This window comes from Pinus tabuliformis, chromosome 5_2 (genome assembly GCF_031772625.1).
Source record: "Pinus tabuliformis cultivar Carrire ecotype Pingquan chromosome 5_2, CPIR1, whole genome shotgun sequence".
In the NCBI taxonomy this organism is placed as follows: Eukaryota; Viridiplantae; Streptophyta; class Pinopsida; order Pinales; family Pinaceae; genus Pinus; species Pinus tabuliformis.
In genome coordinates, this window is record NC_142306.1 from 325,140,360 (window position 1) to 325,156,419 (window position 16,060).

General features: G+C 29.6%; 1 protein-coding gene across 1 annotated transcript; it reads left to right on the plus strand.

Moving 5' to 3' along the window:
- The first annotated feature begins 234 nt into the window (after nt 1-234).
- Nucleotides 235-1,011, plus strand: LOC149158819 (serine carboxypeptidase-like). The gene is made up of 3 exons (XM_089433389.1): nt 235-360; nt 525-658; nt 745-1,011. The coding sequence occupies exons 1-3, from the start codon at nt 249-251 to the stop codon at nt 832-834; spliced, it is 336 nt and encodes a 111-aa protein (XP_089289515.1). The 5' UTR covers nt 235-248; the 3' UTR covers nt 835-1,011.
- The last annotated feature ends 15,049 nt before the right edge of the window (nt 1,012-16,060 follow it).

The window sequence follows — 16,060 nt, forward strand, 5'->3', positions numbered from 1 at the left end:
GTTTATTTTATTAGCATTTTGTATCTTAAAATGTAGTTTGTCATCGTTGTTTTATATATCTTACGATATTAGTTTCCATTATTTTGTTTTATATTTTACAGTACTATGATGTTCGAAAGGAGTGCAATGGTGGCCTGTGATATGATTTTTCAAATATGGAGAATCACTTAAACCAGGGTTCCGTTAGGGATGCCGTGGGGGTTGGCAGCCGAAAATTTGTCTCCTGTAGCCCTTTGGTTTATGAAGCTATGCTTATTGACTGGATGCGGAATATGGAAGTTGGCATTCCAACACTCTTGGAGGATGGTGTTAAGTTGCTAGTTTATGCAGGAGAATATGATCTCATTTGCAATTGGTTAGGTAATGATATTGTATACATATAACATATTGTTTTTGTTTTAGAGAATGACTTTATGATTTAGGTGTTAAGTCTGTTATTAACTTATTTGCAGTTGTGTTTTTCAGGCTTGTCAGTCTAATCTTCAAAATTGAAAAGTTAATTGTTCAAATTATGTGTCTTTCAGGCAATTCAAGATGGGTGAATTCCATGGATTGGTCTGGAAGTGAGAATTTCAAGAAGGCACCTACAAAATCCTTCCTTGTAGACGATAAGGAAGCAGGTTTAATAACCAGTTATGGACCACTCAGTTTTCTCAAGGTAAAAGGCACTCGATGATCATCTTTGATTTCGCTGTACAAGTAGATAATTTCTTCCTTACGGAATTTTCTATTTTGCTGCACCAGGTTCATGATGCAGGTCATATGGTCCCAATGGATCAGCCAAAAGGCAGCCTTGGAGATGTTAAAATGCTGGACACAAGGAAGTATTATTGACGACAATTCTCAAATTTTAAAGACAGTGACGAAGATGCCAAAGAAGAATTTCGAGAGTTAGTTATCTGCTTAACTAGGAGAATTGCTCTCTTCACCTAGATTAATGTAAATATTTCTAGATTTGCAGTAGTGTGCATCCCCAAAGATGTGTATTTTCTGATTTGGCAAAATAATTGTGCTTTGATACCATCAGTCTTGCTAACTTGTGTCAAATCTTTTGATGTCCACTTTTTAACTGTATAGAAATAGTGCTTCTTATTTCTTACCAAGTCTTGTGGAATTATGATTATACATGGTGTTAAAGTTATATTCAAGAACATGAATAGTATGTCCTGTGTACTTATTCCAGCATGTTTTGATGTCCTAATGGATGAAAGAAATTGTAAATTCAATAAAAATATTTGGTTAGAGTCTCGGGGAATTCAAAGTATGATGCTCTTAGCCTACATTCAATTTTATTGACAATGACATGAAAACATGTATGTTGTTTGCAATCATACAACAGATGCCAGTATTGTCTACTTATATTTGAATTGGAGGCTATGTGGTTTGGCTGTCTTTCACTTCTCGTTTGTTTTATTATTTTATTGTTGAATATGCCTATTTCCTCTTTTTGCCTCTTATCCCTTTATAAGCCTCTTGGACATTAAGTGCTTGGCATGGCAAGATATGTCCATAAAGCGCATGGACTATCTACAGTCCATCAATGCTTGATGCTGCTGCTGTCTACACTGCTCGATGCACTTTGAGGAAGGATCCATGTTGGAACAAAACAGTTACCCTTCATACAGGCTACTCTGAAGCAGACCTAAAGTAAGCCTTAAAATTTTTAAAGCATCATGCTTTTACTGATTTTACCCTTCTAAAGAAATCCTACTCCTAAACATTTTAAATTTCTTCATCAATTACAAGCAGGCATTGTTGATCAGCTACGGCCAGAACATTGTGTCTTGATCAACTATATGTTGGAACTCAGCTACTAACACCCTGTCTTAATTGAATCTTTATCTAATACTAATGCGCATACTGAGCGTCTGGAGGCGTACGGACATTTTATTAACTCTGTACATTGAGGTAATAACATTTGTGTGCATTGTTCCAGGGAATGTGCGTATTTCATGGTTGATTTTCACCTAAATATGGGAGGAAATAAGCTAAGAGCTGTTCATAAGAAGTATTCAGATCGTTATAGCAAGTCTGTCTTTTAGCAACTCTCAGAATTTCAGAATGAGATTGCATCACATGACATCGGCTGACATAATACATTTTAAATGGTCTTTTTTGGATTGCAGAACTGATGCTTATGGGATTCATCTCGTTTCTACTGACCATTGGAGAGAAGCCCATTTCTAAGATTTGTATATCGAAAGGAATGGCTTATAGTATGCTTCCATGTCAAACAGAATAATCAATGGCTCATGCTATCGATCATTGTTCTGAGGTGGATACCAAACTCTATGTTGGGTATTCAAATTTCCAATGCTATTAGATGTTACTTAGATCGTGTTAGTCCATTTGATATGCTTCAAGATATTTATGATAGTTTGATAATTATTCATTCCCTCTTGATTCAATGGTAAGTATCCTCTGGTCTCCCTCACTGGCATGAACCAGCTCCACTACTTCATCTTTACGTTGACAACTGTCCATGCGTTATACAGTGTCCTAATAATCGCCCTAGCAAGAGCAAAAGTAAGTGCCATGGGAAATAACTGATCTTCTCCCATGTCATTCAGTTTAAATTTTTTCTCGTTTGAATTTGCTTTCATATCTTCATGCGTTCGAAACTTCTTTAACTCAATAGTTTGAATTATGGACATTTATTTTTTTTTAAATAATTTTTTATGTTGTCTCTAGAGAGACAATAGTTTGAATTATGGACATTTATTTTTTTTTTAAATAATTTTTTATATTGTCTCTAGAGAGACAATAGTTTGAATTATGGATATTTATTTATTTTTTAAATAATTTTTTATATTGTCTCTAGAGAGAGAATAGTTTGAATTATGGAATTGCCTCTAAAAAGACAAAAATGTAATTGTCTCTAAAGAGACACAAATGAAATTGTCTCTAGAGAGACAAATCAAATTGTCTTTATAGAGACAATAATAATATGTGTTCTATATTGTTTTTATAGAGACAAATTTTTGAGACATTATATTTTGAGACATTATATTTTGTGACACCCCCTTAGAGACAATATTTAAGACAATATTTGAGTTTCTTTTTGTCTTAAGTTAAGACAATTCACTTAAATATTGTCTTAAATATTGCCTTAAAACCCCCCCTACATGTATTAGTGTTTGAGAGGGGAGATAACTGGAAAGTTATTGAGTTTTTTTTGTGTTATGTTGTTGAGTTGAGAGATTTATTTTACAGTTGAATATAATGTGTAAAAATAGTAGTCTGTGATTAAAATTGAAATTTTATTATATTTGACAAATAAAAATTAATAAAAAACTATATAAAATATTTAAAAAAATATTAACTCATAAAAAATTTATACAAGGGAAAAAAATTAAATCTCTCCAGTCATATTAAATCCTTATTTGAAATAAATCTATACGAGTTAGTATATTCAATATATTCAAGTCAGTTGTATTTTGCATATGCTTTTACAGTATACAACGTTATTTGAATAAGTAGGTACTTGAGCAATGGTCATGTTCGATTTTGATAACGATTTATGGTGATGTGACATGTTACATTATAATACATACCATTTGTAAACTTCACATTATAGCCTTGTGGTCCTTGGGACAGATAAATTAGCAATCTCCCTGTTATAAAGTAAAGTAACGTAATTCATGACATTCAAGCTTCAAATCCTCATGGATGAAGGTTGAAAACAAGAAAACGACATTATAACCGTGTTGTTTATCCTAGAAAAGTACGCAGGCATAAATAGCCAGAATTTAAAGGTGGTTCCTGTTAGGTGGTATAGGTATAAAGTTTATATGGTTTTTTTCTTGTCTTCCTTGTATAGGTATAAAGTTTATATAATTTTTTTTCTTGTGCTCCTTTCTGGGGCGTCATTTCCAGGTGTCAGGGCCGGTAACTAAAACATACCATTGTTGTAATTAAGGATAATTCCTGTAAGGATGACATAATGTTGTTATTCTAAGTTAGAATTTAGATGAGACTGGGATATAATTTTTGCTCAAAATACTATTCACTCAAATCTAACTCTAGTAGATTATATGCATTCCTTTAATCACTCAAACTACCTCTAATAGATTGTTTACATTCCTTTCCTCTAACAGATTATATATATATTATAAACGAAGATTATTTCAGAAAATCCTTCACACTGATTTTGGCTTTAATTTCTTTATATCTTCTTTGTGGAGTAAGGGATTTGATTAGCTGATTCGATCCAAATTCGTTTTGCATTCGATTAACCGACTTCATCCGAATTCATTTCGAACTTGAAACTAATTCCTCCCTGATTCGAGCTTACGATGTTTTAAAGGAATATACAAAAATAAGAATTGCTAAATATGCTTAGCTTTGTTATAATTTCAAGGAAATATACATAATTATTATAATTGAAAGGATATATATTTAAAAAGAACTATGTTTATATAAGTAGTTGAAAAATATATTTTTATGTTAAAATATTTCCAGTATTATTATTATTCTATATTTTTGGATATTTTTTTTTGAAATGTATTATTATTCTATATTTTTGGATATTTTTGTTTGAAATGTATTTGGAATTCCGTGTTTTAGCTGGGTAGTTAAATTCTTTGGAATTCCACTCATTTATATATTAAAAAAAGTAATTATCTATTTTCCATTTAAAAGTGTAATTTAAATAATGAAAAATCACGTGTTAAAAAAACAGAATAAATTTATCTTATTCATATATTTATCAAACATCCAAAGTTCAAAATTTTTAGAATGCCGTTTCTTGAACTTTACACTGTTAAAAAAATTGGAAATTAAAAGATCTGATCCATCTGCATATTTACTAAATCTATAGTTAAAACCAATCTAATACAAATCAACTTACTGGAAAACCAATCAAATTATGAAAAACAAAAACCAATAAAATTATGAAAAAATCACAATCAAATTTGTAAGTCCACCACGACGAATCCATATATCTCTCGTAAGTACCAAAGCAATATACTGTGCCCGCCGGCAGCTCCCAAAAATCCGGCCATGCCTGCTTAGCCATATAATTTCAGACGTCCCAGACAGTCTCATTTATTAATGTACATTGATGAGACTACCCAGATAGCCTACATCGTCATGTAGCGTTATTCATTTGCTGGCCGAGCTGTAGCCTGAGAGGTTCATGCTAATACGCTGATCTTCTTTCACGAATCAAGAGTTGTCCTTTGGTTCTTCCCAAAAGTGAATAGTATTGGTGGGTAAAAATGCACTGGTCATTATATTACAGTGGGTTAAAAATACGCTCAACGTTAAAACATCAGAGGGACGGATTCCTGGCATGTAAGAGAATAAGTTTCAAGGTGACAGATTCCTGCCGGATCTTGCACAAACTTTTAAGAACAGTGAAGTGACAAGATCTTTCCCAAGAGAAACTCACGCATTCAAGTTTGAAGCAGAAATATTGCCACTTTACTATTTTAAACAGGTTTTTAGTACCCTCAAGCATTGAAATGATGAATTCCCTGCTGAAACCTTTGCACATTAATATTGTGTAAGGGAAATTGTAACTCGAATATCTCACAGAGTTCCTATCAATTACTCAACCCTCACCTTCAATATTGTCTGCTGTCGCCTGTGGAAATGCAGATGCACGGTATGATCTACAATAATGCAATGCCATTGACAGTTAGATCGTGACAATTGTGTTCTATTTGTTCTACAGTGGTTTTAATTTTTCGAACAGCATATATCGATTGGGAACAGTCACGGAAGTGGTGAGACACTTCGTAATAATTAACCATATTAGTATACGCTGTTTTTAACTCGAAGAAAAGTTATAGGTGGATGAGTGGCAAAATTGTTCCGTGGTGGGATACTCTGTAATAATTAACCATATTAGCATACGCTGTTTTTAACTCGAAGAAAAATTATAGGTGGATGAGTGGCAAAATTGTGTTGAATCTAATTGGAAAGGTCTGAACTCTCAAAGTGGGCTTGCTTATTTTATTCATCATTATTTATACATCCATGAGCCGGAGAATCAACAGTGATTTTCAGTGATTCTTAGCCATTGTTGATTATATCTCTGACTAATCCGTGATTGGTATCATACTCATTAATGTTCTAAAGCTCATTCTTAATTAGGATCAACATGTTAACTTGTTTATGGTCTCAGTATCAGCTAGGCTTACAACCTTACATTAAAAAAACTTGATAACTAGACTGTAAGTATAATGATGTAAAATTTGCTTTGTGATCTCCACCACCATATAATTTTACTCCACCACATTGATTGCTACATCGATTGTTAAGAGGGTTATTGAGTTCATCAACCTATGCCTAGAGGTCATTGTACTATGTTGTGGTGGTGGTTATTTGTTTCCAACTTATGATTTTTGTTGGGTGATAACAAAATCATGTGGTATCTTTTGGGCCACTGCAAAATGTTTGTGAAAAATCATGTGTGAATGGTACATGAATGGTAGACCTTTATATTAAAATAATGTCTTTGTATGAAATAAGGTCAGTATTCATGTCTTTTTATAGTTAAAGGAATGCATGTGTACTACACTCATCTTAAACATTCATAATTTCACTATGACTTATGTATTGGAATATGATGTTTCAAATGGAGTTCTTGGAGCAAGGTTGATGAAAGAAAGGTGCCCCTTAACATTCATTAATAAATAACAATTTAGCAAGTCCACCTATAAGAAAGAGATACTGAGCATACATCATTAAGTATATAATTTGAACCTATATCTCTTTGGGGAGTGCTTCTAGATTAAGACATATCATCATAGTTTGAAGTATTTTCTAGAGTAGTTGACTCTTGAGTAATACAAGTGAGTTACTAAGATGATTGTTTGTGACTATCATTTATAAGAAATACAAAGAAAATATAGTGGATAAATGCCTTGTCTAATAAATGCCAGGACAAAATCTCTATCTTAGCCTTATCCTTACCCATACCAAATTGGTTCATAGAAGCTCATTTGAAAATAATGGTTGCACATGACATGTTAGCTCACCTAATTCAAACACTCCATGAGGACCTAAATTCTCTTAGAATATGTTTAGATTTGGTTAGCTTATGGTGGAAAAGTTATATTATTTTGGTATTGAATTCAACCTACAAATAACAAGTGTTAGAGAATTCACATTTTTCTTAATCATCCATTTATCACTCCATTTCCTGAGAAAATAACATGTTTCATCCATTTTTCCATTTATATTATCTTAATTGCCCATTATATTTAGTATAATTGAATTAGGTGTAAAGGGACAAGTCTTTTACAATATACTAATAAATTTGCATGCTTTAGTGTGCATTGGTGGGATAATGTGTGTTTTACCTTTATCAATGGGAAACTAAGTAACCGGATTCGTCCTATAGGCCCCACGAATCCCGAATCCATCGTGTCCGACGCGATTCTCTCTAGATTCGTGTCCAAAACGAATGACACGTCGTGTCCTTTTTTGACACATCGAATCCGACTGCGTGTCATGATTTTCTCAGCGTGTCACGATTTTGGGAATCATGTCCTGTTTTCCAGGACTCACTAGGCTCAAAAAGTGACCTGCGCAGGTATGAAAAGGCCACATTTGGTCATTACAGCCATGCATATTTTCATTTGGCAAGCGTTTTGGCAGCTTCATGATAAGTGTGGGCCCTAGTATTGATATGCTATTCATGGTAATGTTAAATTCTTAAAGTAAAAATGACATTCTCCGTAATTTTCATTTTCATCCTTTTACTTAAATTTTTAACATTACCATGAAATGACTCAGGATGTTTGAGAGTGGTTCCAGCCTCATTGGATTTCATATGGAGAAAGTATAATTTTAGATTTCATTCAAAATCCAGCAGACTTATCAGTTTTTCAGGATTTTAGGATTGGGGGATTGCAATGTTTCCATTGAATTTTGTCATGTATTAGGGTATGGAACTTGTATTTAATCAAGTGCACCAAACCAAGAGCTTCTGAAAATGTCGCTCCCGCTCCCAAGTAACACTGTCCCTGATGATATGGGTCTGGACACCAGTGTTGAAATGGCATTGACCAACATGGATCTCAATTATCCAGTGCTAGAGCCTGTTAGATTTGATGACTTAGAGGGGTCATCCTCCACACCAGCAGATGCAAAGGCGACTATGGATAAAGGGGAGGAGGAGGATGCAGAGAAGAGTAGTGGGGACCATGATGATGAGGACATTGATGCTGATTCTGATGGTGATTGATGCCTTGAGGCTTGTATACCTGTAGTTGTTTTATATTTTCTATTTCTATTTGCCATTGGCATTGTACCAGCACCACCTATGTAACACATTTTGATTTGATGACTTAATGAGAAAACTGCAGTTGTGAGTGTGTTTATCTTACTATCTTGTAGTTGTAAGTTGTCTTTCAGTTATGAATTATGAATCATGATTTATGTGACCAGTACCTGACATGTATTTGAATTTTGTATGTACTATGCATGCTAATAGCTATAGATGAAGATCTATGTTTGAAATCAATAAATTTGTATTATTAATTAAAATTTGTGTAAGAAATATCTAATTTTTAATATATGTATATATATATATATATATATAAAATAAAATATTATATAACGAATCCTACGTGTTACAGGTGGTCAATATGTTCGAATTCGACACCACGAATCCAAATCCCCATGTCAGATGACTTAAATGGGAAACCCATTTTGTCTTTTATGTATGAGAAAGACATGCTCCAAGAATATTTGTTAGCACTCGAACAATCTCTTTGTGGTCCTTGGGATAGATAAATTAGAAATCTCCCAGTTATAAAGTAACGTAATTTATGGCATTCAAGCTTCAAATCCAAATCCTCATGGATCAAGCTTAAAAACAAAAAAATCGACATTATAACCGTGTTGTTTATCCCAGAAAAGTACGTAGGCATACAGAGCCAGAATTGAAAGGTGGTTCCTGTTAGCTCGTATAGGTATAAAGTTTATATGGTTTTTTCTTGTCTTCCTCTCTGGGGCGTCTTTTCCTGTCAGGGCAGGTAACTAAAACATACGGTTGTTGTAATTAAGAATGATTCCTGTAATCCGATCACATAATGTTGTTATTGTAAGTTTAATTTAGATCAGATTGGGATAGCATTTTTGCTCAAAATACTATTCAGTCAAACTAACTCAAGTAGATTATATGCATTCCTTTAATCACTCAAAATACCTCTAATAGATTGTATACATTCCTTTCTTCTAACAGATTATATATATATATATATATATATCTTCCTTTATTATGAACGAAAATTATTTAAGAAAATCCCTCACAGTGATTTTGGCTTTAATTTGTTTTTGTCTCCTTTGTGCAGTAAGGGATTTGATCGGCTGATTCGATCCAAGTTCGTTTTGCATTCGATTAACTGACTTGATTGTATTCATTTCGAACTTGACACTAATTACGCCCTGATTCGAGCTTTTTAATGTTTAAAAGAAAAATACAAAAAGAAGAATAGATAGACATGCTTAGCTTTGTTATAATGCGAAGATACTGAAAATAAGGAAATATGTATAATTATTATAGTTCAGTCCAGAAGTTCATTTTACAGTTCAGTAAAAGGGATAATGTCTAAATAGAAAAACAATGTCTAGTTATAATAATAAAAAAAATATGTTATATACTAATTAGAAATAAAAATTTGTGTGAATAAAATATTTAAATCTTAGACTATTCAAAAATATTTTAACAATAAATTTAGATAAACTATTTGAAGATCTATGTTCACTAATTTATATGGATATCAACTTCATATATATCTATATTTAGAAAAAAAATTGTTAAAATAAGAACTTTTAATGTTGTATATAGAAAAATATTTAATGTGAGTTATCATTAAAATATTTTAATATGAATTAACATTGACATATACTTAAAAATCTATTAATAATAAAATTTATTTTAATTTACACTATAAAATGTATCTATATAAATGTTATGTAAAATATTTTAATGTCAATCATGTATATATTATATATCATTTGAAAAAGATTATGTACATATGAGAAAATAAACTTTTTATTGTTAAAATGTATATTTGGTAGTATCTATTCTATATAGAATTCAAAAATATCATTTAAATAATGAAAAATAACACATTGTATTTTACATTCTAAAGAAGTTTGTAATGAAGAAATTTGATCCCTCTTCACTCATATTACATCCGTACTTATGCTAGTTTAAAAAAAGAAATCTATATAAAATTCAAGTAAATCATTTGGATATTCATTTTAGTTAATATATTTTGATATCAACTTTATATTTATGCCGATAGGCCTCTTCCCTATTGGAATTGAGTACTTCCATCATTTTTCTAATTAATTATTTTGATCTCATGGCCTAAATTGAAAGACTAAGGTGGAATTGAGTACTTTAATCATTTTTTTAATTAATTATTTTAATGGGATGGCCTAAATTGAAAGACTAAGGTATATTCTCATCATTTTCATTCAATGAAGCAATGAAAATTTAACTCATAACTTCCTTGCATATATAAACATGTGTTTAAAGCATGTTTAAAATTATTTTTTACCAAATTATGATTAAAATTTACCACACCTCAATCACATATGATAATTAGTAATAAAACTTTGAAAATAAAATCTATAAATCATAAATTATATTCTTAGAAGTATGAATCTCCACATTAAAGACATAACTCCATTAACCATTTATATTCATGGCCCCCTCAAATCTTTGTAATGCTTGTGATGGCCCCGACACCTAAACAAAATTTATAAAACATAAATTAGATTACTCCATGCATATCTCTTCAAATTATAAAATGTTTAATTCCATTAACTGTTTCTATTCATGGCCTCATCAAATGTTTGTAATGGATGGCTAATGCATGTGCTTGTCTATTTCTGTTTCCTAGTAATTAAGGAGCCATCGAGCTCATGAGTCACAAGCTCAAAGACAAACTTGGAGACATGCACTTTCTTTTTTCCTCGTAATTAAAGTGGCATTGATGTCACTAGCTCCAATTGATACTAACTTTGGGAATATGTATTTAGCTTTTTCATTTTATGTTGTAATAATCTACTATATTATCTTATTTTGTGATTATTTATCATTTGTATTGTTGTAGTTGTATAAAACACATATGGAAGATTAATGTCAAATTATTATCAAAAGGTCACCTGATTGGACTTTGTTAATTTGTTGACAATATCTTCCTTAGAAGGCACCATCCATCCACTTGGACACAAATGCAACTCTACACACATCGAAAAATAATTAGGGATTTTTTAGTGTATGCCTCTTGAGGTTGTTATAAAACATTACTGCTTTAGTTTTACAGTTGAAAAACTTTTAGTGGCAATTCCATTTATACCTGGAGATGTTTTTACAGGTATCTTTCAAGTGGTCTTGTGACTCAAAAGAATGATGTATATAGTTTTGGAGTGTTTTTATTAGAAATCATATGTGGGAGAAATGCCTTCGATTCTACCCACTAAGGAAAGATTACTCTCAATGTGGGTAAATTTTTTATTTTTAATTAATCATCCAAAATTTATGTATGATCATCCTAATTAACTACATAATTATTTTTTTGTGAGTTTTTATGAATAATTAAATTTACAGGTGGGAGATTATGAGTCGAGATCAATGAAAACCCTAGAAATTATAGACAATAAGTTGGAAGGAAAGTATGATATGAAATCAATCATTGTTGTTTCCAAATTGACCCTTAGGGTTTTTTTAGTGTAATCCTTTTGAGATTGTTATAAAACATCACTAGTTCAGTTTACATTTTACAGTTGAAAAAATTGCAGCGACAATTCCATTTTTATGCGGAGACGCTTTTACAAGTATCTTTCCACTGGTGTTGTGACTCAGAAGAATGATGTATATAGTTTTGGAGTGTTTTTATTAGAAATCATATATGGGAGAAAGACCTTTGATAAGTATCTACCCATTGAGGAAATATTACTCTCAATGTAGGTAAAGATTTTATTTTTAATTAATCATCCAAATTATAGACAGGAAGATGGAAGGAAAGTATCATATGAATTCAATCACTATCGTTGCCAAAGTGGCCCTTAGATTTCTTGAGAGTTCATATTTTAGGTCGAACATCAGTAAGGTAGTAGGTGAGTTGAAAAAGCCTTTCATGCTTCATGATTATAAAAAAAAACTCATATTTCAATTTTTTCAATGAACAAAACTCGTGAATTTGTACCTCTTCAAAATTGCCGATTCTATTCAAATATAGCTTCAAATATGAATAGATTTAGATGAGGCATAATATGTGAGTGGTGGTGAATCTAAGGTTACATCTAAAGGAACCTTTGGCATGATTGGAAATGATATTAACCACTCTGAAATTTTAAACATCAAAACTATTCATGGTATCATACCTAGACCATTGAAGTGGCTTTGTTGTCACTGCTAGTTTGGAATTCATATATTCACAATAATACAATGCTAGCAAAGAAAAACCATAGTTTTACACCCACTCTAATAAATAATGTTCCTTTTTTTCAACAAAAAGATCAAATTTGTAGTGAGTTGTCATGATTACAATATGGCGTTGTTAATGGTACTAATTCAAGTTTAGTCAAACTTTATAAATATTTTTAAAATTGAGTTTCAATGAGTTGGGATGTCATAATTTAGTGTAAGAATTTCTTATAATATTTTTGCAAATTGAGATTGAGATTATTTTTAATGATTTTTAATTTAATTTATAAATAAGTTATTTTAAATAGATAATAACCATGCATCTCTAAAAGTGTTTATATATATATATAATTTTATCAATTTTAATATTTAGTAAATCTATATAGTATATTATATAATTGACTTATGAATTTAATTTAAATTTTAACTTTCATGATAATATATCTTAATGTTCATTAAAAAACTGCAACATTTTATAACCTTTTTCATATTGTTATAAAACATCAATCCATACCCAGCAATTTCTAAATTGTAATCAATGGCTATGAGCTATGATAATATGAAATGCCTATGATGACAAAGCTTATGATGAGAGTAGTTTCTTTTCTTAATGATGAGAACATAAATAGTCTAATTCTTAGTCCTCTCGGCTTTTCGAACAATTCTGAATTTTCTTTAGATTTTAGTCCCCACTTTTATTTTTGCTCATGTAAAATCACTATCATGTAAAATCACTAACTTCTATTTGAGTGAAAATCACTCAACCAATATCAAATTTCATCCAACACTCAAAGTCATTAACTTATATTTGAGTGAAAATCACCCAACCAATATCAAATGTCATTCAACACTCAAGGTTCATTCATATCAACCTTTAAACTAATAATGAATTGAATCCTAGTCGATTGAACCAATTTCGCACCCTGTATTACTCATTTAAAGTTTTATGTTTTAAGTTTTTAGTTTAAAATATATTTTGGTATTAGTTTGAAGTTTTGAGGTTTTCAATTTTGGTTTTATTTTATTTTAAGTTTTGTTCTATTTTTTAACCAATTTGGCACCATGTATTACAAATTTAATGTTTTATGTTTTAAGCTTTTAGTTTGAAGTATCCTTTAATATTTAAGTTTTTGGTATTAGTTTCAAGCTGTGAGGTTTTCATTTCAGGTTTTATTTTTATTTTAAACAAAATTTAGCATGGATGTTTTAGTTTCAAGTTAACGTTTTAGGTTTAGGGTATACAAATTAGTTTAGTTATGTTTTATATTTTTTAGTATTTCTGAAACATTATTTAATATTAAGATTAATATTAATATTGAAATGATAATAATATTATGATTAAAATTAGTATTAGTATTAGTATTAATTTTTAATAATTAATATTGAAATTTAATAATAATATTGATATTGATATTATATTTATTAATAAAGTTAATAGTAATATTATAAACACGAGATATTAATAAATCGAAAAAATTAATATTATAAACTTTTCAAAATCATAATATAACATTTAAATATTAATAATATTTTCACATTAAATATTATTATTAATTATTATATAACATTAATTTTAATAAATATCATCATAATTAATAATAATAATAAAAGCAATATTATTAATAATATTGTTAATATAATATCATTAATAAAAAACAATATTATTGAAATATAATTAATATAATGATATTCACCATGTCTAGAAAATAATTACTACTGTTATTAATGTTAATTATTTTTTAAAATTATTAAAAAATTATCAGTATTTACATAATAATATTAAAATTACTAATAATATTTAAAATATTTATCTAATATTAATATGATTTACTTAACAATATCAATATTAAACACAATAACATTCTCAATATAGAGATAAGTAGAATTAACATTTGTTTTAATAAATGATATTAATAATATTTACTATGTAATAATTATTGATAAAAATTTAGATCTAAAAATTATGTACTAATAATGATATTATTAGTCATAACTATATTGTCCAATTAGGATCAACCAAGGTTAGAATGGCCAAACATGGTCACCAAGCTCTCTATGGTTGAATATTGTCAAACATTGTAAAATTGGACAAACATATTCTGTCATAGAAAAGTATAATCAACATGCTGAAATATATCAAACCATGGGAAGACTAGATCAACTACGGTCAATCATAATCATCTTCAAATTTTATTGATATTAATATAAATTATTATATAACATTAATATTAATGATTTAAAATATTAATATTGAACAACAACAACAACAATTATTATTATTATTAGTTTAATTACATTAAAATTAATATTAAAAAATATTATTAATAATATCATTAATATTATTTGTCTAGAACAATAATATTATTAATCATAATAAATTTTTAAAATGATTAGCATTTAATGTTATTAACCTAATAACATTAATACTATTAATAACATTTAAATTATAATATAAATATTAATAATATTTAATTAAAAATATCAATATTATTAAACACATTAACATGATTGATATAAACAGATTTAATATTAATATTAATAAATAAATAATAAAGTAATTAATAAAAATTAAAATATAAAAATTCTCTACTAATAATTGTATTTTTAATATTAATTATGATATTTAAAAATTGTTAATGATAGTATTAATGATATCAAGATTAACATTTTAATATTATCATTATTCATTGTCGCCCATGCTCAATGATGTACAAGCTTTGTTAGCTATAGTTAACCATGTTTAACCTTGGTCAACCATGCTCATCCCTTTCAACTTAGGAAACCTATTGCTTTACCCATCCCTAATGGTCAAACATTTTAAATCAAGCTCTGTATGGTTCGACATGGTCAACCATTGTAAAAATGGACAACCATATTCTATCATAGAAAATTATGGTCGACCATGCCCAAATATATCAAACCATGTCCAATCATGTTCAACCATGGAAAACCTTGGTCAACCATGGTCATCTTTGGTCAACCTAGTCACAACCATGGTCACGATCTTGTGGTCATCTTTGGTCAACCATAGTCATAACCATGGTCAAGTTTGGTCAACTAAAGCAAAAATATAACATTCCAAGCTATACCTTCTTTGAATATGGTCAACTATGGTTGGATATCATCAGTCATGGTCAAGTATGGTTAATCAATGTCAAACATGATCAACCATGATCAACTGTGGGCAACCATGGGACAAGCAACATCACAGTGTGACAAGCATCAAGCAATATGACAATCATTGTCATAATGATACATTATATAGCAATTTATTCAATGTCATATTGCGACATTGAATAAATTATGGTTTAATATTTTCGTTTATAATATTTAGTTTGAGATTTAGGGTTTATAATGTTGGGTTTAGGGTTTATAATCTTAAGGCTTGTAATCGTATGATTTATAATATTAATCCTAGGGTTTATAATCTCTTATAACAATAAACGATTCGGTTTATTAGTTCCATGAGTTTACAATATTCATAATCCCTTTGGTTTATTATCCATTGAGTTTAAAATATTAGTTCTTAGGGTTTATTAATCCCTTGAGTTTAAAATATTAATTCTTGAGGTTTATTAATTCAACCATGTTTATTTTAGTATTTTTAATATTTATGTTAGAGTTTTATACCTTGGGTTTATAATATTAGTCCACCGAGTT